Raw genomic sequence first — 25470 nt, 5'->3', positions numbered from 1 at the left:
GTGACTCTACTCAGTTTTTTGTTTTTTTTATTTTTGGTTATTGTTTTTGTTTGTTTGTGTGTTTGTTGTTCTTCTCATCATCCCCCTCTTCTAAAGTCAGCAAGTACACTTAGGAGCAAGCACTGGCAAATGCCATACCTGCCCCTCTGCATTCTCATTCTCTGCATGTCTTCACTGCCTTCTTAACATTCAGATGGTTTTTATATTTGTCCAACTTTCTGATTGTTCTCAATAGTAAGGTTGTTCTAAACTGCCTAAATTCATCACTCTTTTATCATTTGAAAAATCAAAAGTGCCATAGGCTTCTAACATCCTTCTTTGGACATTTTCCCTCAAATTTATGTGACTTGAGAGTTTTTGATGATTATTTGGTTACCAACTCTTCTTGAGACCCTGAAAATTCATCTTTTTAATGTATAAGTGCTCTTTACTGTGATGAGTTCCACACCTATGTAGTTACACAGCAGCACCTCAGGGATTTCCATGGGAGAAAAATGGGGTTACACTGTTAAAGACAGACTTTTTAAAAGAAAAAAAAAGAACCACTGTGAGCAGAAAGATTGCCCTTTGAACATTGTTTTTGCCTCTCACTACAAGTTAGATAAGACAGTAAATGAACTATATCTTGTCTCATAACTTAATCTCTTCAGAGAAAAGTAGATTATTTTTTAAATCAGATACATTTTTCCTCAGAGAACTATTAAGCAACACAAAAATAATGAAAATTATGAGCAGGGAAATTTGAGTTCATGATTAAAATCATGATTATAAATCATGTTCTGGGAAAGGAAAGTTGGATGCCAGACTGAAAAGCATACACCTTTCTTTGTTTTAAGTATTGCTACTTGGGAAAACAAACCCAACATCATGTAATCTCCCATCTCACATTCCTTTGGGATGTCTTCTTTAAGGATTATAATTCATTAAACAATTTTCAAAACATTGTAAACCAAAGAAAACTTATAGGCTTAGTTAATTAATAATTAAGCCCAAGGTGACCTTGTGCCCTCTGACTAAAGCCTAAGTTTTCAAGCTATGTCCTTGATGTCCAAAAGAGCAAATGAGCAAAGCAAACATGTGGAGATACAGATTTGAATGACTGCATATTTTATGGGTCTGTAAAATAATTGAATGTGGTTTTAGTAGCCAGGGACAGTTCATCATGTATTTAATAAGCATAATCATTATTCCCATAGGGAACACAATTCCTCCCAGTAGTACATTCCATGCAATTGTGATTGAGCCATCCACAGATATATCAGTTCTTAAAAACAAAAGTAGCACTTATAAAGAAGGCTCTTATTTGTACTCTCCAAGAGTAACAGTTTGACTTTTGCTACTTTGATATAAAAAAATTACTTTTATTCTATAGGAAATGACTCCAAAGTAGATGGTTTAGTAAACTTCGAGAAGCTAAGAATGATTGCCAAGGAAATCCGTCAAGTTGTTCGAATGACTTCTGCTAATATGGACCCAGCTATGATGTTTCGACAGAGGTATGACACAGAAATGTGAATTATTATTAGGTGGCATCAAGGGTGATAATAATAATAATCATAATATTTATCATTTCTTGTGCACTGCACTAAGTGCTTTACAAGTGCCAATCTCAAGTAATTGTTTATCACAGAAACCCTAACAGGTAGGTGATATTAGCCTTTCATATCTGAGGAATGTAAAGCTCAAAGCAGTTTTTATGTAATTTGCTAAAATTTAAACCCCTAGTTTCTCTATTTCTTTTTTGAATATATGGATAGTTCTACATTGTTGTAATTTTTTTTTAAATATAAGCAAACACATTGTTGATCTTCACTGAAATTATCATACAGGATGAATAGTTTCAAACCTAATCTGTAATGTATTAATTATCTCTTTTTTTTACTGAATATTTTTAAAAGTAATTGTTTATAGTACTAATTCATACTTCATTTTTTTAAAAAACATACGTCCCTTTGTTCAGGTTAATAATGCCGCTTTTTATTTGTATGTACATTCTTTAACAGAATTTACAAAGTGCAAATTTAATCATTCTTCATCTTTATTAAAAATGGAAAATATTTATATTCTTTATTATCTGATCTTCTATGAATGCATTTTAAATTCATTTTAATGTAATAACAAAGGCTTCTTCGAATTGCTATGTAGTTTATAGAAAGTACTTTGTTAAGCTGCTCCTAGTAATTTTTATAATTTTCAGGGTATAAGTAGACATTACAGTTTTAATTTTTGGTCTGATTTTCTTTTTGTGTTTAGAGCATTAAAAAATGGAATAATTTACAGATGCCAACATAATTCCTAATATGTAAAAAATATATACTCTGCTAAGGAAACAAAAATGCTTGGTACTTTAAAAACCAGAGTTGAAAAGCCAGGTGCCATAGTGCACACCTATCATCTTAACTAATTGGGAGGCTAAACAGAAGGATTTCAAATTCAGGGCTAGCCTGAGCAACTTAGCAAGACCCTATCTCAAAATTTTAAAATTTTAAAAAGCTAAGGGTGTATATCAGGGGTAGAGTTCCCTAAGTTCAATCCCCAAAAGAAAAAGAAAAAAAACATTTGGAGTTTATGTAACCCAACAAACCAGTGTGTGTCAAGATTGTTTTTTTTGCTTATTCACATCACTGTTCAGGAGTCTGTTTTTGTGAGTAGTTAATCTGTTGGTTTCTCTAATTTAGAGATCCTCAATATGTGGAGGAGGAATGAGTGTGCCTAATCTCCTCTTCCCAATTTCTATCCCTTTTCTGCCACTTGAGACCAATACATATAAGAGATGTCATTGCTCAACAGTGTGATAGCAGAAAACAATAAGAACCAGGAACCAAAGCAAACCTGGAGGAGGGCTTGTTCACTTGTTTTGTTTTTATTTTTGTTGTATGTCCTTGTACAGTGGTCTTGACATTCCCTATTGTCTTATATGGAACTCCATTCACTCATATGTTACCAGTCTGGTCCCTGACTATGTAATGAATTTGTGTCCCTGCCAGACCAGTTGATAATATACCAACTACCATCTGTGCCTGAGAAATGGGCAAAGAGGGGGGAAAAAACTGATGTGAAAATTAATAAACCTGGCTGTTTGAGGTGGGTGGGGGCGAATAGCCTGGGTTGAGTAGAATAAGAAATGAGGGAAAATATCACTGTAAACATTGGACTGAATTTTTCCTGAATCGGTTTTATTTGTCTGTCAGTAGTAATCATCAGTTTGCTAAATAAAAAAAACACTGTCTTTATTTGAACAATAGCGTAAAGATATACAATATTGTAAGATTTCACTGATACATTTTTAATTTTTTTTTTTTTTTTTTAAAGAGAGAGAGAATTTTTTACTATTTATTTCTTTAGTTTTCGGCGGACACAACATCTTTGTTTGTATGTGGTGCTGAGGATCGAACCCGGACCGCACGCATGCCAGGCGAGCGCGCTACCACTTGAGCCACATCCGCAGCCCCTTTTAATTATATTTTAAGTTGGATTTGTTGGCCAACTGTTCTTTACAATTTCTTATAAAATACTTCATCAGAGAAATTTCTGCACGTAGAAAAGAATTGTTTGTTAATATTCCTTGTAGTTTCATTCTGTCACTTAATGAATGGCTTAAAAATATTTTCAAAATCACATTCACAAATTTTATACTTCAAGATTTTTTCCTTAAAAACTTTTAACTCAAAATTTATAGTAAGTATTTTCATTTAAGCTTCTTATAAACTGCTACATGAATTTATTAAGACCCTCACCCTCAGTGAGGCCCTGTCTCAAAATAAAAAATAAAAAGGACTGAAGTTGTAACTCAGTGATAAAGCACCCCTGTGTTCAGTCCCCAGTACCAAAATACATACATACACATATACTAAGTTGTTTTTTTAAAATCCATCATTCGGGGGCTGGGGATGTGGCTCAAGTGGTATCACGCTCGAGTAGCATGCATGAAGCACTGGGTTCGATTCTCAGCACCACATTAAAAACAAAATAAAGATATTGTGTCCACCTAAAACTAAAAAATAAATATTTTTTTTAAAAAATCCATCATGGAGTTTCTTTTGGCCTTCTGGACGTGGACATATCATAACTCAAACCCTTGCATTCCCTTAAAGTCATTTTACCATTAAGCTACAGTTTTTTCCTGGTGAAATATTTCCATTCTACCCTGTCTACATAGTTTTTCTGACTTTCAACTGTTGTCTGTTTCTGTGCTTTCCTGTTCAAACACATGCTTCAATGTTTGTGGCTCTTGCTTACAGGAAGAAGAGGTGGCGGAGTCTGGGGTAAGTGTAGAGATGAACACAACTGGAATGAAGGTTGTGCAACTCTTAACATATAATGCATCCCTTTCATTAATGCACGCATATAAAACAGCATGTGTTCTATTAACTCTGTCAACCTACATTCCTGACAAATGCCTTTTGCTAACAAGGTGAACGTAGTGATAGAACTTTTTAGGGTTTTTTGTATTTTTTTTTTATGTATTTGTTTACTGATTTTACTTTTCCATTATTGATGTTCTATAAGCCCATTTTAATTTTTTTTTAATTTAGCAGGATCTCTTAGATGATGATAAAGACAAGGATGGTAGTGAATATTTGTTATATATTTCCCATGTGCCACACGTTGTTCTAAGTTTTCTAAATGAATTAGCTGTTTAATTCTCCTATCATCCTTTGAGTAGATGTTATTCCCATGGTATAGATGGGGAAGATGGAATTGCCCAGTTTTATAGCTCATTGATAGTGAATCCAAACCTAGGCAGTCTGATCAAGACTCCACACCACATTTTTTCTTCATATACCATATTTTATTTTATAAAAGTAAACATTTGGGGCTGGGGATGTGGCTCAAGCGGTGTCACGCTTGCCTGGCATGCACGGGGCGCTGGGTTCGATCCTCAACACCATATAAAAATAAAAACATTGTGTCCACCTAAAACTAAAAAATAAGTATTTTTTTAAAAAAAAGTAAACATATCATGTCAGTGGTATAAAAATGGATGAGAACTATTTGTAAAGGTTGCATTTTCCATCACTTTTCCAAAAAGAAGCAACCTTTATTCAAGCTATATTACGAAGTAAAACTAGAACCTGATTTTAATTCTTCCAAGCCATTTACATCTGAGATTTCCAACACTGATTGAAAATTATTTTAAATTTCTACCAGCTTTGCTAAAAGACTTTCTTAACTCTGTGTAAAACTGTTAGAATAAAAAACACCTTTTGTTTTTTGTTTTTTATGCTTCTACATACGTAGATATTCGTTTAGAATCGTAAATTGTTAAAGTTTTTATATATCATGTACTTAGTCCTTTCATTTTTAGATGAAAAGAGAGATGACTTTTATGGGTGAAAGAATTATATAAGAAGAATTTTCTTGATACTAGTGAACCAAGAAGTTAGATTTTTTTTATTACATGTAAGAAGAATTATTTTGTGAGCCATTTTCTTCAGTATTGTGTCTTATTTGTGGTTTTGTTTTCTGTTAAAGCTTAGCAAATTTGGCTTTCCTGTACTTCATTCCTTCCTTCCTTCCTTTTCTGTGTTTCTTGTGTATTTCTTCCATATCATACATTTATGTCTTAGTCTTTTCTGTCTCTTCTAACCCGGTATTAATATTTTAAAGAATAATACTTGGACAATCATAGTAGCTTTTTGAGGTGATTAATGATTTAATACATTCACTTTTTATTCAGCTTTAGGATTTGTCTTGTATGATAGTTGATGCTTACAAACAGATATTTTCATTTTACATCAGTATTTCCTGTTTTGGAAGTAATGTGGAAGACACTGTCATTTATTAGTGTTTTCTTTTTTAGAATTTTGTTATCTATACTGCCAAGCATAGTGGTACACTCCTATATTCCCAACTACTTAGGAGGTTGTAACAGAAGGATCACAAGTTTGAGGCCAGCCTGGGCAACCTGACAAGACACTGTCTTAAAGTAGTTTTTAAAAGGATGGAGAATTTGGCTCAGTGCCAGAGTGCTTGCTCAGCATGTGCGAGACCCTGGGTTTAATCCCCCATACCACAAAAGACAAAAAAAAGAATTTTTATCTATCCTAAATTTGTTAACACCCTCTTTTTCTTTTAAAATTATTAAATATTAGTATATTGAAACTTGTTACTACATTTTAGGACTGAATTTTACTTCATTTCTTTGAATCCAAAATTTTATCAGTTGACTCCACTGTTATTTTATGCAACACAAGAAAATCACTGCAGTGGTCAAGTGTGGTAGAATATGCCTGTCATCGCAACTACTCAGGAGGCTGAGGCAAGAGGATCACAAGTTCAAGACCACCCTAGACAACTTATGACTCTGTCTCAAAATAAAAAGGGCTGGGGATATAGCTTAGTGGTCAAGTGCCCCTGGATTCAATCCCCCTGTGCCGCCAATCCCCAGATCACTGCATTATCCTGTTACTAAACTTTTACTTCATGCTATTGAAAGATCTCTTATAAGTCTGTGAACTTAGGTTTGAATTTTTATTACATTAACCTTACTGTGTATATCTAAAAAGGAAAACAAGCAAAATAAATTGGTTTAGATCTTTATAAAATTTCTTCATATTCAGAATGTGAATCTTCTGAAACACTTTTAGAGTCATTAGTTTCTGGGTTTTCTGCAGTATACAGAGACTCAAATGCACACAGTCTTGTCTTCTGTGCCATCCAGTGTATTGATAATCCACCATCTTAAAAATATGGCATAATGCAAGCTCCTGATATTGGGTTCTGAGGCTGGCTTTGCAAGTAATTAGAGCTAGCCACCTTTTGACACCTTTGGGAATGTTATTGAAATTGTCAAATTTACTCTCTTGATAATCATTTGCTCCCTGGAATCTGAAAGGGTAATTTACTCATATCAGTATTCTTTATTCCAAATCATTCTGCAAGTTTTAAGGTTTCTGCATCACTTAAGTAGTATCACTTTTAAGTAGTGATGACTACATCAACAGTTTCTGCCTAACCAGCAGCAATTGAAAGTTGTCATCAAATCTTAATATACCCCTATTTCAAGAGATCTTAAAATGTGATTTTTTTAAAAATGCCATAACACTATTTTAGCTGTTTCACCTAATTTAAGTATGTGAGCACTAAAGAACAAATTGTTGTATGGTTGTGATCTGTGTATTTAGAATACTTTTATGTAAATATGAGGCAAATTTAGAAAATGAATGGATATTCTTGTTTTAGAACAGCAGCTGCCTTCAAATAAAAATCATTCAAGAACCTTGTGTTTGCTAGTCTTGTTAAAGGATGCTTGACAAATAGTAGAGTTGGGTGAAAGTGTAGGTTATTTGAATTGTAGTTGTTTTTACTCAAATTGCAGTTCCATCACATTTAGCAGCATTACAAAAGTTAATTTCAGATTCCCCTTCCTTAAACCCAAATAGTGACTAACTATTCCATATATGAGGAAATATTGAAAATTTTTTTACATTTCTGATCTCTATTCTGAATTGAATAAAAATGCTGTTATTTTCAGCTAATATCTTACTAGTAAAATTGGACAGCATGCCCAAAATAATCCTGTTCTAGACAGGAATGGTGATTGTAATAGCGTGTCCGTGTGTCCAGAGTAGCACAGATGAGCAAAACTGCTCTAGAAACTTCCTTATGGGAGAACCTTCATGCAGATATCTGATAGAGGATAGTCTTGTGTTGCCAGACTCTTGCCATATCTCCAGAGTGTGGATGGCTTCTAGGACCAAAGGAATGCTTTTTCTTGTCACAGTTGTACCATGGTTACATAGGCACAAACACAGGTCTGATAGAATATATTGCGTAGGGAGGAGTTGGTATCTTATTCTTTTGAAATTTGCATTTATCAAATCATTCTTTATTCAGAATATCGCCATATGTGCCAAATTACTTTGCATTAATGCTCTTCATCTTTTAACTCATTTACGTCAGCATGCAATAGCATTAACAGAGCAAAATCTTTTAATCTTCATTCTTCTGTGCTTAATTCTCATCTTTACCACCCCTTATTTTGATTTCTATCCTCTTACAGGTCACTCAGTCAAGGCAGCACAAATTCAAACATGCTGGATGTTCAGGGAGGTGCTCACAAAAAAAGGACACGCCGCAGCTCTCTGCTCAATGCCAAGAAGCTGTATGAGGATGCCCAAATGGCAAGGAAAGTAAAGCAGTATCTTTCTAGTCTGGATGTAGAGACAGATGAGGAGAAGTTCCAGATGATGTCATTGCAGTGGGAGCCTGGATATGGTACCTGTGAGTACAAGTTTTCATTTATGTGATACTACAGAGGATAACAAAATAGATAGTTGGTTCCCCAGAATTATGCTGAAGTTCCAGGAAAATTAACTTTGTGCTGACATACCCTAAACATCATGTAATTCCATTAATCAGATCCAGAATCTTATTCATCCCTGATATGCAAGAAAGAGAGGGATAAATTGTTATTCTTTAAGAAGGTTTATAAAGCAGGGCACAGTGGCACACACCTGTAATCCCAGCAGCTCAGGAGCTGAGGCAAAAGGATTGCAAATTCAAGGCCAGCCTTAGCCACTTAGTGAGACACTGTCTCAAAATTACTTTAAAAGGAGGTGAGGGAATGAGGATGTAGCTCAGTGATTAAGTGCTCCCAAGTTAAATTCACAGTACCAAAAAAAAGAAAAGCAGCTTTATAAAGACATCTTGTAAAACTTGGAGCCTTACAGAAGAGTCTTTTTGTTTGAGAACATTTTTGCATTGAGCTTAAAATGAAGGGTGAAATTATTACTTTTTTATTTAATGGGTATTATACATAGTGTTTTGGTTCCTTTTGAAAAAATTATACATATAAGGAATTTGATTTCCCACTTAATGCTGACCTTTTAAAAATTAAGTATAAATAACAAACCACATATGTTAGTGAAATCAAGAACTGATACAGTGTTGAGAGAAAGGTAGAATGTGTTTCAAAGCTCTAACTCAAAAATTACAATTTAGGATCAATTCGTTGATGAGCCAGTGTTTATTGTCCCCAGGAGTCCCTGTGTTTTATTTTAGCTTTCTGCGATGTTCCCTGATGTTTATCACCCAAAATATTCACTAGGCTCTCATAATAAAAGCATAATTACTAACTATTACATCTATGCTGGGACATTTTAAACATCTATTTGCTTTTATCCTGATATTTAAAGCAAACATATTATGAAGTACTAAGGTTATACCTACTTCATAAAACCATCCTGAATAACTGAGTGAAGGATTAAAAGTACTGCATGGGGCTAGGGATATAGCTTAGTGATAAAGTGCTTGTCTAGCATGTATAAGGCTCTGGGTTCATTCCCTAGCACCACAAAATAAGTAAATAAATAAATAAATAGAAGCACTGCCTGAAGAAAGAATATCCTTTAGACTATGGTATTGATTATATGCAAAGGAGCAGCTCTTTCATTTCTTAAGTCGAAGTTCCCTGGGTTTTTGAGCAAGTGCATCTTCATCTGAAAGATGCACCAAGTGTTACATAGTGGAAGGGAGTTTTCCAGTCTAGAAAACTAAACAATTTATTTTAATAGGAATCTAGACAGTATAGGGCTGAGGAAAAAGGCACACAGTTAATGCTAAATTATGCAGGGTCTTTTAAGGCCATGTTGTAGGGCTTTGGGCCTTTATCCTGTGAACAGTGAGAAGGCATATAAAGTTGTATACAGGGACATATGGAGAAAGAAAGTGATATGATCAGATTTTCATTTGGTAGAAACATTTTACCATTGTATGGAGAATGGCTTGAAGTCATGAAATTTATGAAAGGTAGTTTAAAACATTTTATTTTTGTGCTAAAAATTAGTGGTATTTAATAGGCCACTTATTGTTGCCTGTGGTAATAATAGCCTTGCCTAAAAAAGAAGTTCACTTACCGTTTTGTTTTGTTTTTTTTCTCTCCTATAGTGACCAAGAATTTAAGTGAGAAAAGATCTGCCAAGTCATCTGAAATGTCTCCAGTGCCTCTGAGGTCAGCTGGCCAAACAGCTAAAGCCCACTTACATCAGTCCCACAGAGTAAGCCAGGTTCTTCAGGTACCAGCTGTTAATTTGCACCCCATCAGGAAGAAGGGACAAGCAAGAGACCCTACATTGAGTGAGTATTCAGAATTAGTATTATATTCATTTAATTAAATTCCAGGGGGATTAAAGTGACAATTACAAATGCTCAGAAGATGAGCTATTGTAAGTTGTGTAATATCATCTCTTAATGAATCAGTTAAAAGGATAAAAAGAATACCGGTTTAAGTATATTCTGTTTGATTTTCCCTAGAGATATTTGATGATAGCATACTTAAGTTTTGTTTTTGTTTTTGTTTAGTTGTAGATGGACACAATACCTTTATTTATTTTTGCCCCAGTGCCTTACACATGAGGAGCAAGTAATGTACCACTGAACTACAACCCCAGCCCCAGTGTACATGTTTTAAATGCTGGCCTTGGAATTCCTGTAAAGCTAAAATCTGTTTATCACCCCAAAAAAACTTATAGTAATATATCTTGAGTATTTGCACCAAACCCTGGGCAATACATCAAGGGCTTACTGCATTAAAAGATGTATTTAATGAAATACCAGCTACAGATGTAACCTACAAAAACTGTGACAGCCAGCCAGACACAGTGGCACATACCTGTAATACCAGTGACTCCATAGCATCAGGCTGAAGGATTGAAAGTTGAAGGCCAGCCTAAGCAACTTAGTGAAACCCTATCTCAAAATAAAAAGGGCTGGGGATGTGGTCAATGGTTAAGTGACCTTGGGTTCAGTCCCTGGTAACAAAGAAATAGAAGAGGAAAAGAAAGAAGAAGAAAAAAAAAATCCGTGTGTGTGTGTGTATTTATATAATTTCCACATTTCTTTGCCACTTTTAGGCCATGTAGACATTATCCAAATAACTTTTGTATTGTTTATCGCTATTTCAGCTTTTAGGTGGGAAGCTACATTAAATTTGATTCCTAAAATTATTACTTTAATCTAGACATTATATATAATACATATTAAATAGAAGTTTGTGGATTTAATTTCATTTTATTTGAGTTACAAAGTTGAAAATAAAAAAGAAAGAAATGCCCCCTCCCTTTATATAGAGACTCCCAGATACTTCAGTATGTGTTTACTGTTATGCAGGGGGTAAATACAGAACATATAAAAGGAAAAATAAGAGGCACCTTTAGCAGGAGTGAAAAGGTGGGGCTTCAAAAGAAAGCTTTTTGGAGATAAGATGTAAGCAGAACCTCAAAAGATGGTTGATGAGGAAGGAAGTAATTAGGGGAAGGTTTCAGAAAAGTTGCTTCAAGCAAAGGAAACAGCTTAGTGTCTGCAAGGAGCTACAAGTGCTTTGCTGACTGGCTGCAAATTTCATGCAGAGTATTGAAAGAAAATAGTAACTAAAGTTGACTGTTAGCATTTAGGGAGTCGAGGCACAGTTCACAGTGCTTTACTGACCATACATTCGTTTATTCTTTATAATAACCTATAAGAAAGGTAGTATTTTATTCTTACTGAGAACCAAACTCATTAATGTGTCAAAATTATAATTTGCTTTGCTAAAGGCAAGTTGTGATTGAGACACCATTAAAGAAATTTGAACACGGGAAAGTTATAGTACAAATTATGATTGAGAATAGACTATAGTAGAGAATGCAGCAAGATCTGAGGTAGAAAGCCTGAATGGATAGCTAATGTAACATTTTATTGGAAATTGCTCAGGACCTAGACTAGTTTAGTGGCTGCAGGAGTAAAAAGAATTGGATGCAAAATTGATAAATTTGGTAAGAGTAAGGGAGGGACAAGTTTAGCTTTCTTTTTTTTTTTTTTTTTTTTTTTTTTTTTAAATATTTACTTTTTTTTAGTTTTCGGCGGACACAATATCTTTGTATGTGGTGCTGAGGATCGAACCCGGGCCGCACGCATGCCAGGCAAGCGCGCTACCGCTTGAGCCACATCCCCAGCCCCAAACAAGTTTAGCTTTCATTGTTTAACTTGGATATTAGCATCTGAGAGACGGCACTATGTATACTGGGTAGTCCCATGTCCCCTCCCTCTCGTTCCCTCCCCAATAATATGGCTGGTATTTATGGATTAAATATATTGTATATTAAAACTATATTCAGATAGTAAGGATATAGTGTGATTAAAGTGTTTTCATTGTCAAAAGCTGCTTGTTACTTGGCCATATTCTCATCAAAGTTGTGTTTACTCTGCTGGTTAAGAACAATGTCAGTAGTTCTTTGACATTTCTTAGAGAAGACCACATTGGAAAAGTCAGTTGTCAGTATATTGAAAGCATTTTGGTTTAACCCTCGCTAAACAGTGCCAACTGTTAGATAGGGTAATGATAGAATATTTCCACTAGGCTCCATATTATTTTTCTATGAATTCATGATTCTTTCTGTTGTTTACTTCTCTCCTGGAGTGTGAATTTAGTGCTCTTGTAAAGGGCTGGACTGGCAGCCCTGCAGCATCTTTTGTATACCCTCAGCACAGATGCACCACAGGTAGTGCCAGTGCCAGCATTCCTACACTGCCCCTGACCAATGCCTCACTCTGACTTGGAGAGGCCACCTCTAGAGGGGAGGGAAGAGTTTGAATCCATGTCTTCCTTTTAAGATTTCAAACAGGTGTGTCAATTGTGAGGGGTGGGTCACTTTATTCAGAATTCAGAGGGTGGTTTTTAACTTCTGTGACAGAGAGCAAGCATAAGTAAAAATTGATTTCTCTTCTGCCACAAAGCAAACTTTTTATTATAAACTGATCTATGACCAGCTGAATTTGAACAAATAAACTAGAGGTGAGAATATCTGTATGCCATTATCCAGTCATTTAGTCTTCGTTTGTCATTTACACATTTCAGTTGACTGTACTAGCCATTGTGCATCATGGCTTTAGTTATGTAGTGAATTAGGCATCTACAGACATATAAATTGTAAAATGGGACTTATGCACTTCTTTTATTCTTAGGTTCAAGTTTACCTCAGAAAGTTTTAGGACCAACCGAAGAAATAAGTGGTAAGAAACATACAGAAGACACTGTGTCTGTGGCATCATCTTTACATTCTAGTCCTCCTGCATCTCCTCAAGGTTCCCCTCGCAAAGGTAAGACAGACATTTCAGGCTTGTTCTTGTTAAACTGAACAGCACTTTCTAGCACATATTTTGCTTTTTAGTCCATAAATAAATGAATAATAGAAAAGTGTAACTGTGGGCTGGGGTTGTGGCTCAGCAGTAGAGCGCTCGCCTAACAAGTGCGAGGCCCTGGGTTTGAACCTCAGCACCACATAAAAAATAAATAAGTAAATACAATAAAGGTATTATAACCAACTACAAGTTAAAAAAAAAGAAAAGTATAACTGCTAAGAGTTACTTTTTGAACTTTGCTATTTCTTATTGAATTATTCAAACAACTTTTCAGTTGTTATACATCATGTAACTGGGACTCCAGAATTCAGAGGGTGGTTTTAATTTCTGTGACAGAGAGCAAGCATAAATAAAAATAAAGGCAGAAGTCACAGGTTTTTTGATCTGTGCCAGTTATTGATGTTACTTTCTAAATTTTCGGTATTCAAACATTTCATTGGAGCATTTGCCAATAAAAATATCTACAATAATATTTTTAACCAAGATGTAGAAAAAGAAACAGATATTTAAGGTAACTTCTTTTTTTTTTTTTTTTTAGCAATAGCATATTACCTTTTTATGAATCAAGATTTAAAACAGATACCTTTATAGATTTTACATTTATACTTATATAGAACCTAACGAGGTAAAAAATCTGACATCCTTCTTGTTCTTTTACATGTGTTTTTATACTAAAAAGAAATTGAGACCAGAGCTTTTCTTGGCTAGCCTGGACAGTACCTATGGAGATTCCATTTCATGTTAACTGCACATGTAGCATTCTAGATAGGGTGTGTATTTCTTACATTGGCCCCTGTACCCTCTGTTTGTACCCTGGAAGAAAAAGCTCCCTAATACTGGGATCTTTACAGATATACAAGAATTAGAATCTTTAAATAATTACAGCTTAAGATGGCATATAAGCAGAGGGGGAGACAAGTTTTTTAATTCTAGCAGGAGGGAGAAGCTTCCAGACTTTGCCTCAGCTCCCATGTTCTGAGTTACATCTCATTCTTCAGGGCTTTTTCTTATTTTTGCCACCTTATGTAGCAATGATGTCAGATCTGAGTTGAATCCTGATTCTGTCCCCTGCTATTATCTGTGTTACAGTGTATAACTTATTTATAGGGTCAGGTTTTCTCTCTGAAAGACAGGGGGAAAGACCATCTATTTCAGGGTCCTCCAAGGTTTAAATGTAATAATATTTATAAAGTCATATGTGCTAAAAAGTAGTGTCTCTTTTCTTTCCCTGCTGCCAACCCAGGGCAACTAGCTTCATTACTCACCTGACCTTTCTCACATAGCTGAAACTGGCTAGAATTTTCATTCAGATTTTACCAGGGAAAGCTTCATGAAAATCAGAACATATAAGCAGCATATATACAATAGTTGTGTTTATAAACACATATTTCTCATCCTGTTGTGACATACACATGATTTTTTTTTTGAGGCACATAGACCGGATCCCATCTCCTTTTCTCCCTTGTCCCATCCAGAGTGCCTTTGTCAGATCTGGCAGCAGCGCCTGCAGCCAGACAAATAATCCTCATAAACAGTGCCTGTGTGCTAATACTCTTGAAGGAGCACTTTACATCCCTCATCCCTTTTGGAAGCTATTCAGAGGTCCATTTCAGACTAGAAAATTCTATAAGCAGAAAGCTAGTTGGATCTAATTCAGTGCTTTATGCCTGACTATAACTTGGGGGAAGAAATATAAGGAACAGGAATACCCCCATTGGCCTTATTCCCAGCAGAAAATCCACTCTCACCATTGAAATAGAAAGGTCTTTTCTGGATTATCTTTCAGTGTGTAGCTGGGAGTTGACTATGATATTTATAGGTTTGTGAACCTATCATAATCATATTTAGAATCCTGAAGAAATTCTCTTGAGCATTATTTCAGTTTGTTGTTGCATATGCTCTGTCAAAACCTCAACTGAGGCACAGGGGTTGTGGCTCAGCAGTAGAGCACCTGCCTAGTGTGTATGAGGTGCTGGGTTCAATCGAGCCTCAGCACCACATATGAATAAATAAAGATAAAGGTATTGTGTCCACCTACAACTAAAAAAATATTAAAAAAAAAAAAAAAACTCAGTCGGGCATGGTGGCACCTGCCTATAATCCCAGCAGCTAGGGAGGCTGAGGCAGGAGGATCACAAGTTCAAAGCCAGCCCCTGCAACTTAGTGAGGTCCTATGCAAATTAGCAAGACCCTGTTTCAAAATAAAAAATAAAAAGGGCTGGGGACGTGGCTCCTGGGTTCAGTCTCCAGTACACACACACAACACGCACATGCACGCACGCACACACGCGCGCACACACACACATATAAATAACTCACTCAACTGAATATGATATTTCCATGGACAGGTTTTTGCCAATTATCTGTCATTACACTAAATATGTTATTAGGATCCATTCTTAGTTTTATCTCGATTCTGGAATTATTTGTTTTCTGTTTTTCTCCCCTTCTTTCCTTGTGCTACTAAGGATTGAACCCACTGGTGCTCTACTGCTCAACTACATCCTCACTAATTTACGTAGATTGGCTTTGAACTTGTGATCCTCCTACCTCAGCCTCCTGAGTAGCTGGGATTACAGATATACACTACCATGCCTGGCTTGAAATTAGTTGTTTTCTAACAATTAGTAAAATAATTCTGTTTCATATTTTCGTAAGAAGAAGTTAAACAAGTAAGCACTTTTAAAAGAGGGAAGTCAAGAGACTTTAAGCATTTTATAATCTTCCTCAGCACTTAAGAAAGGCAACCTCTCCACCTTAGAGCCACAGCAGCATCAGAAATGATGCTTTGTAAATATACGTGTTAATATGTATTATTTTTGTGTTCCATTTGGTTTTTACTAAGCTTTTTCTTAGTAAAATCTGCTGGAAAATTCTAGACAGGCATAATTTCTTTTGAGAAATAGTTCTGGTTACCTGTTACTCTAGTCATATATTTTCTGATGATTTGACCACCTTGGTTTACTTTCAATACTATTACCACCATCCTGTTCTGATCAAGATAATCTTTCTCCTGTGTCTTATTATAATAACAATGTGTTTATGCTATATAATACATTTTTATGCTATATAATACATTTTTATGCATTAAAAATATTTTTGCTAGATTTCCGTTTTGCAGATGTTGTCAAGATAATAAATTTTTTAGTAGGCTGATTGTAATTAATTGGAAAGAATTAATTGACCATGTCAGGGTTTTTGCATTTCTCCCTCCAGTTGGCAGTATCATATCTGATCACAGCATCCTCCTGCGCCTCTCAGGGCCTTGCTCATCCCCTCCCTGTGAGTCCAGCACCGAGATCAGTGGCCAGAACTGCCCCGGAATAGGTGGGGTTTACTTGCAAAAGAAAATCCTTCAGATTACCAGGAGCACAGCCAAAAGAACAGACAGGATCAAGAAGGCCACTGAGGAGAATAGAGACAGGACAAGTTGTGAGAACACAACCAGAAAAAGAATGACATCCCCGTTTAGAAGATTTAGGGAAAGAACTCTTTCAAGGGAGAGACTAGTCAACAGCCAAAAAGAGGACGCAGATCACAATCAAGCTACAGACAGCTGTGAGAAAGTGAAGGATGTTGGAAGCAACATCAAAGATGAGAAAGGGAGTGACATCTTCAATTCAAATAGCCGAGGCAACAGTAATATTTTAAACTGCTTCCATACGCGATTCAAGTCTAAAAGGAGGAAGACACTCTGACGAAGTTCCTTATTACAGTGTTAAATTTGTTTTCAGTTATTAATGTAAATGTAGCTTGAATTAAGCCACTTGGAGAGACAACTTAGTAAGATGCTATTAATAAGCATTTTATGATTAGTATTACAGGTCCTCTTACAACAAAGTAATCTTGATTAAAAGTGCCTTATTTGTACATGTTATTTTACTAATGTATTGAGTTAGTAAATGTTATACACTTGTTTTCTGTAGTTGGCTTTATTTCCTACAGCTGGGTCTGTGAGCGAAATAAATATAGAAGCTTTTCAGGAATTAGTGTTCATTTTCGCCATAAAACCCCTGGTAAAAATCTGATTTGATTATTATTTTTTTAATTATCTGATGGTTATTTCTCTTTGCCTTAGAGAATTTTATTGACATCTTAGTACTCCCTACAGCATTATAAGCTAATGGACAAAGATGTTTTTAGGAGGCAAGAAATTGGATCTTTTTCGCATCCATTTTTTGTATTATCTGTCTTTCACATATCTCTGATTGTGAAAGGAGGAACTGATCTAACAGTAGGTTCAAAGCCATTTGGGAAACTTGTTTAAAACTGTATAAATAAGCTAGGTGCAGTGGCGCATACCTGTAATCCGGTGGCTCAGGAGATGGAGGCAGGAGGATTGAAAGTTCAAGCCAGCCTCAGCAATTTGGTGAAGTACTAAGTAACTCAGTGAGACCCTGTCTAATAAAATACCAAATAGGGCTAGGGATGTGGCTCAGTGGTCAAATGCCCCTAAATTCAATTCCCAGTACCAAAAAAGAAAAAAAAAAGAAATTATATTACTATGCCCCACCTAGACCTCATAAGTTGCCAGAAGTGGGCATGGGAATGTGTATCTTAGTAAGCTTTCCAGGTGATTCTTGAAATACATTATATTTGAGAAATAACTAACACACAAGGATGAAATTATTTTTAAAAAGTGAGTCAAGTGTGTTCCAAGAATAAAAGAGCAATGATTTTTCTTTTAAGGAAGTTTTTTTATTTTTTTATTTTATTTACCATATCCATTTTATTGATCCTCTTGAAAATTGATCAGTTTATGGGCATTAGCAAATAACAATGATCCTCAAGATCAAAGATGTGCAACTCAGGAGGCTAGCTTGTCTTGACTTAACCTGGTTCTTGGGCCCCTAAGCCATGGGTTAATTGCACATTTCCTGGGGCTTGATACTTCTCCTTGAAATAGTTAATGAGGCCATTAATGTGATTATTGCACAACACATTTTTTCTTGAATGACTACAGTCATGGGTGAATAAACTCCCAAGAGTTTTAATTCAGAAAAAGATCTTGGAGCTTAGGTAGTTGACTTCCTCTCTGTATGTATAAGAAAGCTAAGGCTCTGAAAATGCTAGTAACATACCTGAGGGATTGGTCCAAGGTCATATCCTGTTGGATTGGTCCAAGGTCATATACCTGTTGAACCTCACTCCATGAACAAGAAGATACTGTTTGCTTTCTAGAGACCTGCCCCCTTGTTGGGTCACTTCCTTTCAACTTTGTTTTTGGATCCTTTTACCTCATTCCATCCTTACCCTTTTAACCCAAAGAATACAAAAGAAAATCTGGCTATCTGCTATGCAGTAAGTCACAGAAGAATTTAAAACATGTAGTCACTGTTTTGTTTTGTTTTGTTTTTTCCATTATATATTTTTCTAAATCTATCTGTTCAGCTGTTGAATATTCTTCAAAGAAATGAAGAAAAAGGAAAGTAGGTATATAATTAAGTCCAATCCAAAACAATCTTTAAAAATATGGAAACAGGACTGGGCTTGGTGATGCATACCTATAATCCCAGCAACTCAGGAGGCTGAGTCAAGAGGATTATAAGTTCAAGGTTAGCCTCAGCAATTTAGCAAGATCCTATCTCAAAAAATAAAAAGGACTGTGGATATAGCTCAGTGCTAGAATGCCTCTGGGTTCAGTCCCCAGTATAAATAATAGTATTAATAATAATGATGAAAAAAATAATAATGATGTTGAAACATAACTGGGGGTATGGCTCAGTAGTAGAGCTTTTGCCTAGAGTGTGGAATTCCTGGGTTTCATCCTCAGCATCACAAAAAAAATCAAATACTGAAACAGTGATTCTCAACTTGGAGCAAGACTTCTTAGGTGGCATAACCAGAACATCTTTGGTAAGTATATGTAGTTTGAAAAAGCAAAAATGTAGTCCTGACTTCCACCTTTACCTCAAGGTAGTATTTTGGATTTAAATCAGGCCAGGAAATATTTGTGTTAATCAAAGGAAGAGGGCATAGGGCTAAAAAGAAATTGAGAAACTCTATTATGTGTACTTCTTAATATTTGTAATGTACTTAATGCTTTTTTGTTTTATTAAATACTTGTGACTGTGTGAGAGCCTAGGCCAGATATACCCTTGGACAAATTCTTAGTAATGCTGGATTTTGACTTTGCTCTTGAATTTAGAGTATTGGTGAGATGTGGGATAAGTAGGTTAACAGATATTTAGGGAAATACGTGGAGAAATTGGGCACTATTACATCTATATAGATATTTATATTTTTCTTTGTCCTCTCCCTGACTACTCCCACTCATATTCCTTTGAAGTTTGATTAGAGTTTTGGTTTGTTTGTTTTTTCCATTCAGGTTATGCACTTATACCATCAGCTAAATCGGACAACTTGTCGGACTCCAGCCATAGCGAGATCTCTTCACGGTCCAGCATCGTGAGCAATTGTTCTGTTGACTCCATGTCTACAACTCTACAGGATGAACGATGTTCTCAGACCATGGCAATCCCTGAATCCACTGGGACATTGGAAAAGACAGAGCACTCCTTAGGGATAGGAGACCATACTCAGCTTGGTCCTGGGTAAACCATCCTTATCTATGTTCAAATTATAAAACCTTAGCCAAGAGGCCATCAATCATTAAGCAGCATTCCCCATCTTAACCCTGTACCTTCCCTAAGTGGGAAAGTCACAAGACATTCCGTAAAAGAATATGAAGGTCAAGCACATATTCTCTATGCCGAATGTGGAAATAAGTACATTTTTAAAGATGTGTAGATGATTTCTTTTTCTTTTTGTGGTACTAGAGATTGAACCCCAGGACACTTTACCCCTGAGGTGCACCCCAGCCCTTTTTTATATTTTATTTTGAGACAGGATCTTGCTAAGTTGCTGAGGCTAGCCTCAAACTTGCCATCCTCCTGCCTTAGCCTTCCCTCCCTGGTAGGGATGCTTATTTTTAAAGTGTTACTGACTTGAAGTAACTTCTAAATGATAGAAGTTACTAGGGCTCAGGATTTAACCCAATGGTAAATTTGCATGGTAGAATGCTTACTACGTAGCATGTTCAAGGCTATGGGTTGGATCCCCAGCAACACCACCCCTCTCTTCCCCCCCCCAAAAAAAAAAAGAAAAAGAAACTGGCTTTTAGTTTAAGGGTGTCTCGAAAATTATGTAATAGAAAGTACACCCTCACCAGGTGTGGTGGCACATGCCTGTAACCTGTAATCCCAACAACTCCGGAAGTTGAGGCAAGATGATGACAGGTTCAAAGCCAGCCTCAGCAACTTAGTAAGGCCCTAAACAACTTACTGAGACCCTGTCTCAAAAGTCTAAAAAAAAGCTGGAAGAATAGGAGAGGTTGAGGATGGAGGCTCAGTGGTTTAGTGCCCCTGGGTTGAACCCACAGTACCAAAAAAAACATGTACACCCAGTGTTGTACGTATCATAGACAGGTTGGGAAAGTGGTATCAGTCCTTAATCTTGTTTTCTGATATCATGATTTGAATAAGAATAATGAGCTATCAAAGATTAATTTTTTAAAAAAAATTTTAACTCCAGTATGACTGGGTAACAAGAAGTCCCAATTATGTACACCTATAGTACACCAATTAAAAAAATGTAGAAAGAGAAAAAAAATTAACTTCCAATTTCTCTTTAGAATCTTCCAATTTCTTTTTAGAATCAAGCAAAATAGAAATCTTCAATAAAGCATCAAAAAGCTTTAAAGTGATTATTGTTAAGCTTCATCTACTTTAATATCTATTTTAAGGTATATTCTAGATTTCATAGAGTAAGTATTTTTATAAAAATTAGGGTTTTCTTTTTTTTTTTCCTTGTTTGTTTTTTGTTACTGTTGTTTTGTTTTTTTCCTGTCCTGGGGTCTAACTCAGGGCCCCAGGTATACTAGGCAAGCTCTCTACCACTGAACTACATCCCCAGCCCCAAATTCTAAATATTTTAGATGTCACAGACCATAAGATCTCTGTTACAACTACTTTGCCTTTATTGTTAACACCAAAACAGCTGTAGCCAATACATAAGCAAATCGGCATGACTATTTCCCATAAAACTTTATTTTTTTTAATATTTTTTAGCTGTAGTTGGACATAATATCTTTATTTTATTAATTATTTTTATGTGGTGCTGAGGATCGAATCCAGGGCCTCACACATGCTAGGCAAGTGCTCTACCTCTGAGCCACAATCCCAGCCCCCAATAAAACTTTATTTACAAAACTAGGCAGAGGACTGGATTTGACCTTGGCCTGTAGTTTGTTGACCCCTTTTCCATATTATAAATCAAAGGTTCACAAATATTTTGTGAAGGACTAGATAGGAAATATTTTAGACCAGCAGGCTGCATATGGTTTTATTTAAGCCCTTTAAAATATAAAAAACCGTTCTTTTCTCCAGACCATACAAAAAAAAAAAAAAATGAGCTGTTAGCTAGATTTGGCCAATCAGCCTAAGTTTGAGGATCCCCCCAAAAATGATAGGATTCATTTAATAGATTGTGGGGGAAGTTGCTGTTTACTTGGTACTATAATAGGCTAACTTCAAATATACCTTGAAAAGTAAAACATGGTTTCTTAAGCTGTGGATTCTTATGTCTGTATTCATTAGAGAAGAGTATATTGAAATAGAATGAAAAGGTTTACTTAATTTTATTCATTTCAAACCTTATCATTGCATTTTTCACTAAAAATGTATTTTTTAAAACTTTTTAGGAAACCTTGCCTAAGCATTTAAGTTTTTTTCATTGTATGTTTCTAGCTGTGTATGTTCTGTGTTTGTTATAAGAGCTTATACTTGGAATAGACAGAAGAAAGATTGCCCAATAAGCCAGTAAATTACTTCTAATTCTGTGTTATCTTCAATTGCAGGTGGATGCTTTCAAAACCATCTTTAATCAAGGGTTTAGCTGTCTCAGCTTCTATGAGCAATGAAGAGATTTCTCATGAGCATGTTGTTATTGAAGCAGCTGATAGTGGTCGTGGAAGTTGGACTTCCTGTTCAAGCAGCTCCCATGACAACTTTCAGAGCCTTCCAAACCCAAAAAGCTGGGACTTTTTGAACTCCTATAGGCATACTCATTTGGATGATCCCATTGCTGAAGTGGAACCCACTGACTGTGAGCCCTACTCCTGTCCTAAAGGCTGCTCTAGAACTTGTGGCCAGTGTAAGGGAAACCTAGAGACTAATCAGTTGAGACAAAGTTGGGCCTCCTCCAGTTCTCTCTCTGATACATATGAACCAAATTATGGGACAGTTAAACGGAGAGTATTAGAGAGCATCCCCACTGAGTCATCTGACAGCTTGGACCCAAAGGATGCCACTGACCCAGTTTATAAAACTGTCACTTCAAGCACAGAAAAGGGCTTGATTGGTAAGTTGTGTGCTTTGTTGTATACTTGGTATTCAGAGATTGTGGCAAAAAATAATATTAATAAGGCAGTGGAATATATTGGCCAGGATTTTATTCTTGGAAAAAATTATTCTCTTTGTCCCTAAAATTCATGGTTTCTCAAGAGTTTTGGAGCAGATATTCTAGCCATTAAAATAAAAAGTCTGGTGAGAAAATATGTAGTTAAGGAAATACATTTGACATGTTTTATTTTTTAAGATATTTTTGGTTCATTGAAGAATATCATCACATTACTATACAGTAGTAATAAAGATATTATTCTCTTTGTCATAAGGGGAAGAAATTATTTGGACCACAACTGCTAGGCATACATGGTAGAAACATTTATTCTTCTTGTTACTTTTAGGTAGTAAAAGTGAGAGGGGGAAATATGAGTGAGCTTAGTGGTAGAGCATATGCTTAGCATTCAGGAGGCCCTGGGTTCAATCTTCAGCACCATGAAAAAAGAAAGAAATCAATCTGAAACATTTTTCATTATACCTTCCTTTTGCATATCATTAGTGTACAAAATCATTTGGGAATTTCATTCTAGGCTTTCTTAGTGTATTTAGCCATCAAATAATATTTTTGAAAAATGTATTCCCTGAATTATATAAATATTTGAATAGTCCCTGCTTTTCTACATATGTGGAATGACTATTTGTTAAATCTATATTATTCATGATCAGTTCTTAATTCTATGACATAGTCATGATATCACATTTAATTACTAAAGTGTGCTTATTTTATAGTCACTTGTTAAATTGCACTATAGATTGGGTGTTTAGCTCTCATTTTGCGTGTGCGTCGGGGCGGGGGGGGGTGCTGGGGGGGTGCTGGGGATTGCACCCAGGGCCTTGAGCATGCGAGGCAAGCACTCTACCAACTCAGCTATATCCCCATCCCCTAGAGACAGGGTCTCACTGAGTTGCTTATCACATTGTTTTTCCTAAGGTTGGCTTTGAACTTGCTATTCTCCTGTCTTAGCCTCTTAAACTGCTGGGATTACAGTTGTGTGCCACCACACCTAGCTAAAGTCACCATTAATTTTTAATGTCCACTGAAAATCAGAGAAATTTAATTTAAGATAAATTTTCTAAGATTATGTGTTTTTTTCTTCTCTATTTAATCCAAAAGCAGAAGTTAGAAGTAAGGTCCTAAAAAAAAAGATGAGTTCATCTTTATGGGTAAAGTTAAATTTGTCCACATGCTTGGATGGAGAACTAATCTGCCCAGTAGTACCACAGAACAGTGGTTCATGTCTCCAGGAAAGGGTGAAACAGCTCTCCAGCAACCCCAAACATCTTTTGAAAACTCGACTAGTCAACAGAGAATGATGGTTAGGGTGAACTTTTAAATGTTTGTCGTCTTTAGGACTAGTGTACAGGATGTGTCTCACACTTCTGTGATGTGAGTGCTAAACTGTAGAAGAAAGTTTATCATCAATATCATCTTCAGCACACTCTTTGAATGTTTATAAAACTTAACGTAATTGTATTTTAATGTAACCTGTGTTTTAAAACAGGTTTCAGTATTGTTTATTAAGGTAATCTGCTGTCATTATATTTAAATTTATTTTATCCATTTTAAGTTCTTTTGTCATCATAATAAGTTTCTGTGTGTGTTATTTCTACATTTTTCATTAACATTTCCACTGCTTATTTTTCATGCCAGTGTACTGTGTAACTTCACCCAAGAAGGATGATAGGTATAGGGAGCCACCTCCTACTCCTCCAGGATATATGGGAATTTCTTTAGCGGACATAAAAGAAGGACCCCACCTGCACCTAAAACCTCCAGATTATAGTGTGGCAGTGCAAAGGTCAAAGATGATGCATAACAGCCTTTCTAGACTGCCACCAGCTTCTCTCAGTAGCAGCCCTGTGGCGTATGTTCCATCGAAGATTGTAACTCAGTCTCAGAGGCATAATTTGGAGCCATCCCATCCTAAACTAGCAGATGTGACTGATGCAGATAGCGAAGCAGATGGTATGTTGACAACCTACCTTAATGGGTCTTAAATGAATTGCTGAATTAATAGAAAATGATTTTTACTCTGGCTCTTTTGTGGTAATTAATGTTTTTTTTTAATACCTTAAAAATCTCTATCTAAAAAAATAAGAAATCCCTAAACATGATTGTATGTTTTGTTTTGTTTTTTTAAATAGAGATGCAAGCTGCTCTTTTTTGTGATCCCAGTACCTTTCTGCTGGGTCCCAATGGAGTATTCTTATGTTTGATAGAACAACAACTTAGTCTAATAGGATAATTTTGAGAGGAAACACTTGACATCAGTAGAGTTGTGATTTACATCAACACATGGAAGTGTTTCAAATGCCAAATTGTCTGAAATTATGTTATTGATACAGTTCCTCTTATTTGCAATATCCTTGACTGACTTTGTACCTGTGGTAATAATTTGAAAAATAATTGGCTTTCTTAAATCAAGTTTTTTTGTTTGTTTTTTGTGGTACTGGGGATTGAACCCAGGAACTGTATCCTCAGTCTTTTTTATTTTGAGACAGGCTTTTTTATTTTGAGAATTTTGCAATCCTCCTGCCTCAGTCTCCTGAGTAGCTGGGATTGTAGACATGTACCACCACACTCAGCAGAAATAAATGAAGTTTTATCCTTTTGAACAGTAAAATAATAAAATTAATTAAAAACATTTATGAAATTCCAGGTGATAAATCATAGCAATTCATTTTTCCCATCAAAATGATGATCTCCTGGGGGGGCGGGGGGGACATTAAGCTGAAACTTAAGCCTTAGAGATTAACCCCAGTATGTTAAAATAAAGCTAGATGGCTTCATAGCTTTCTTGGTTCTTTGAAGAGAAAAGTGAATCAAAAATCCTGGCTTGAAAGTCACACTCTAGTAATTTGGTCTATAAATAGTGGTTCTCTGATTATAAATTTTTTATTCTGTGATTTACATAACATCCTTTTTGTGTCCTCAGCAAAAAAAAAA

At 35.7% G+C, this 25470-nt stretch overlaps 1 protein-coding gene across 8 annotated transcripts in view; it reads left to right on the top strand.

Moving 5' to 3' along the window:
- The window catches only part of Rapgef6 (Rap guanine nucleotide exchange factor 6), a 215994-nt gene extending 191458 nt beyond the window's left edge, over positions 1-24536 (top strand). For all 8 annotated transcript variants that reach the window (XM_048783177.1, XM_048783193.1, XM_048783183.1 and 5 more), the window contains 8 exons: positions 1373-1496; positions 4242-4265; positions 8006-8226; positions 9892-10080; positions 12946-13080; positions 19451-19676; positions 21980-22482; positions 24175-24536. In XM_048783177.1, the coding sequence (XP_048639134.1) occupies positions 1373-1496; positions 4242-4265; positions 8006-8226; positions 9892-10080; positions 12946-13080; positions 19451-19676; positions 21980-22482; positions 24175-24521 (1769 nt within the window). In that variant the 3' untranslated portion in view covers positions 24522-24536. The remainder of the gene's footprint in view (positions 1-1372; positions 1497-4241; positions 4266-8005; positions 8227-9891; positions 10081-12945; positions 13081-19450; positions 19677-21979; positions 22483-24174) is intronic.
- The last annotated feature ends 934 nt before the right edge of the window (positions 24537-25470 follow it).

The sequence above is a fragment of the Marmota marmota genome, unplaced genomic scaffold (genome assembly GCF_001458135.2).
Source record: "Marmota marmota marmota unplaced genomic scaffold, marMar, whole genome shotgun sequence".
NCBI lineage: Eukaryota > Metazoa > Chordata > Mammalia > Rodentia > Sciuridae > Marmota > Marmota marmota.
Note: the sequence above shows the minus strand (reverse complement) of the source record. Positions and strands in the feature narration are given on the sequence as shown.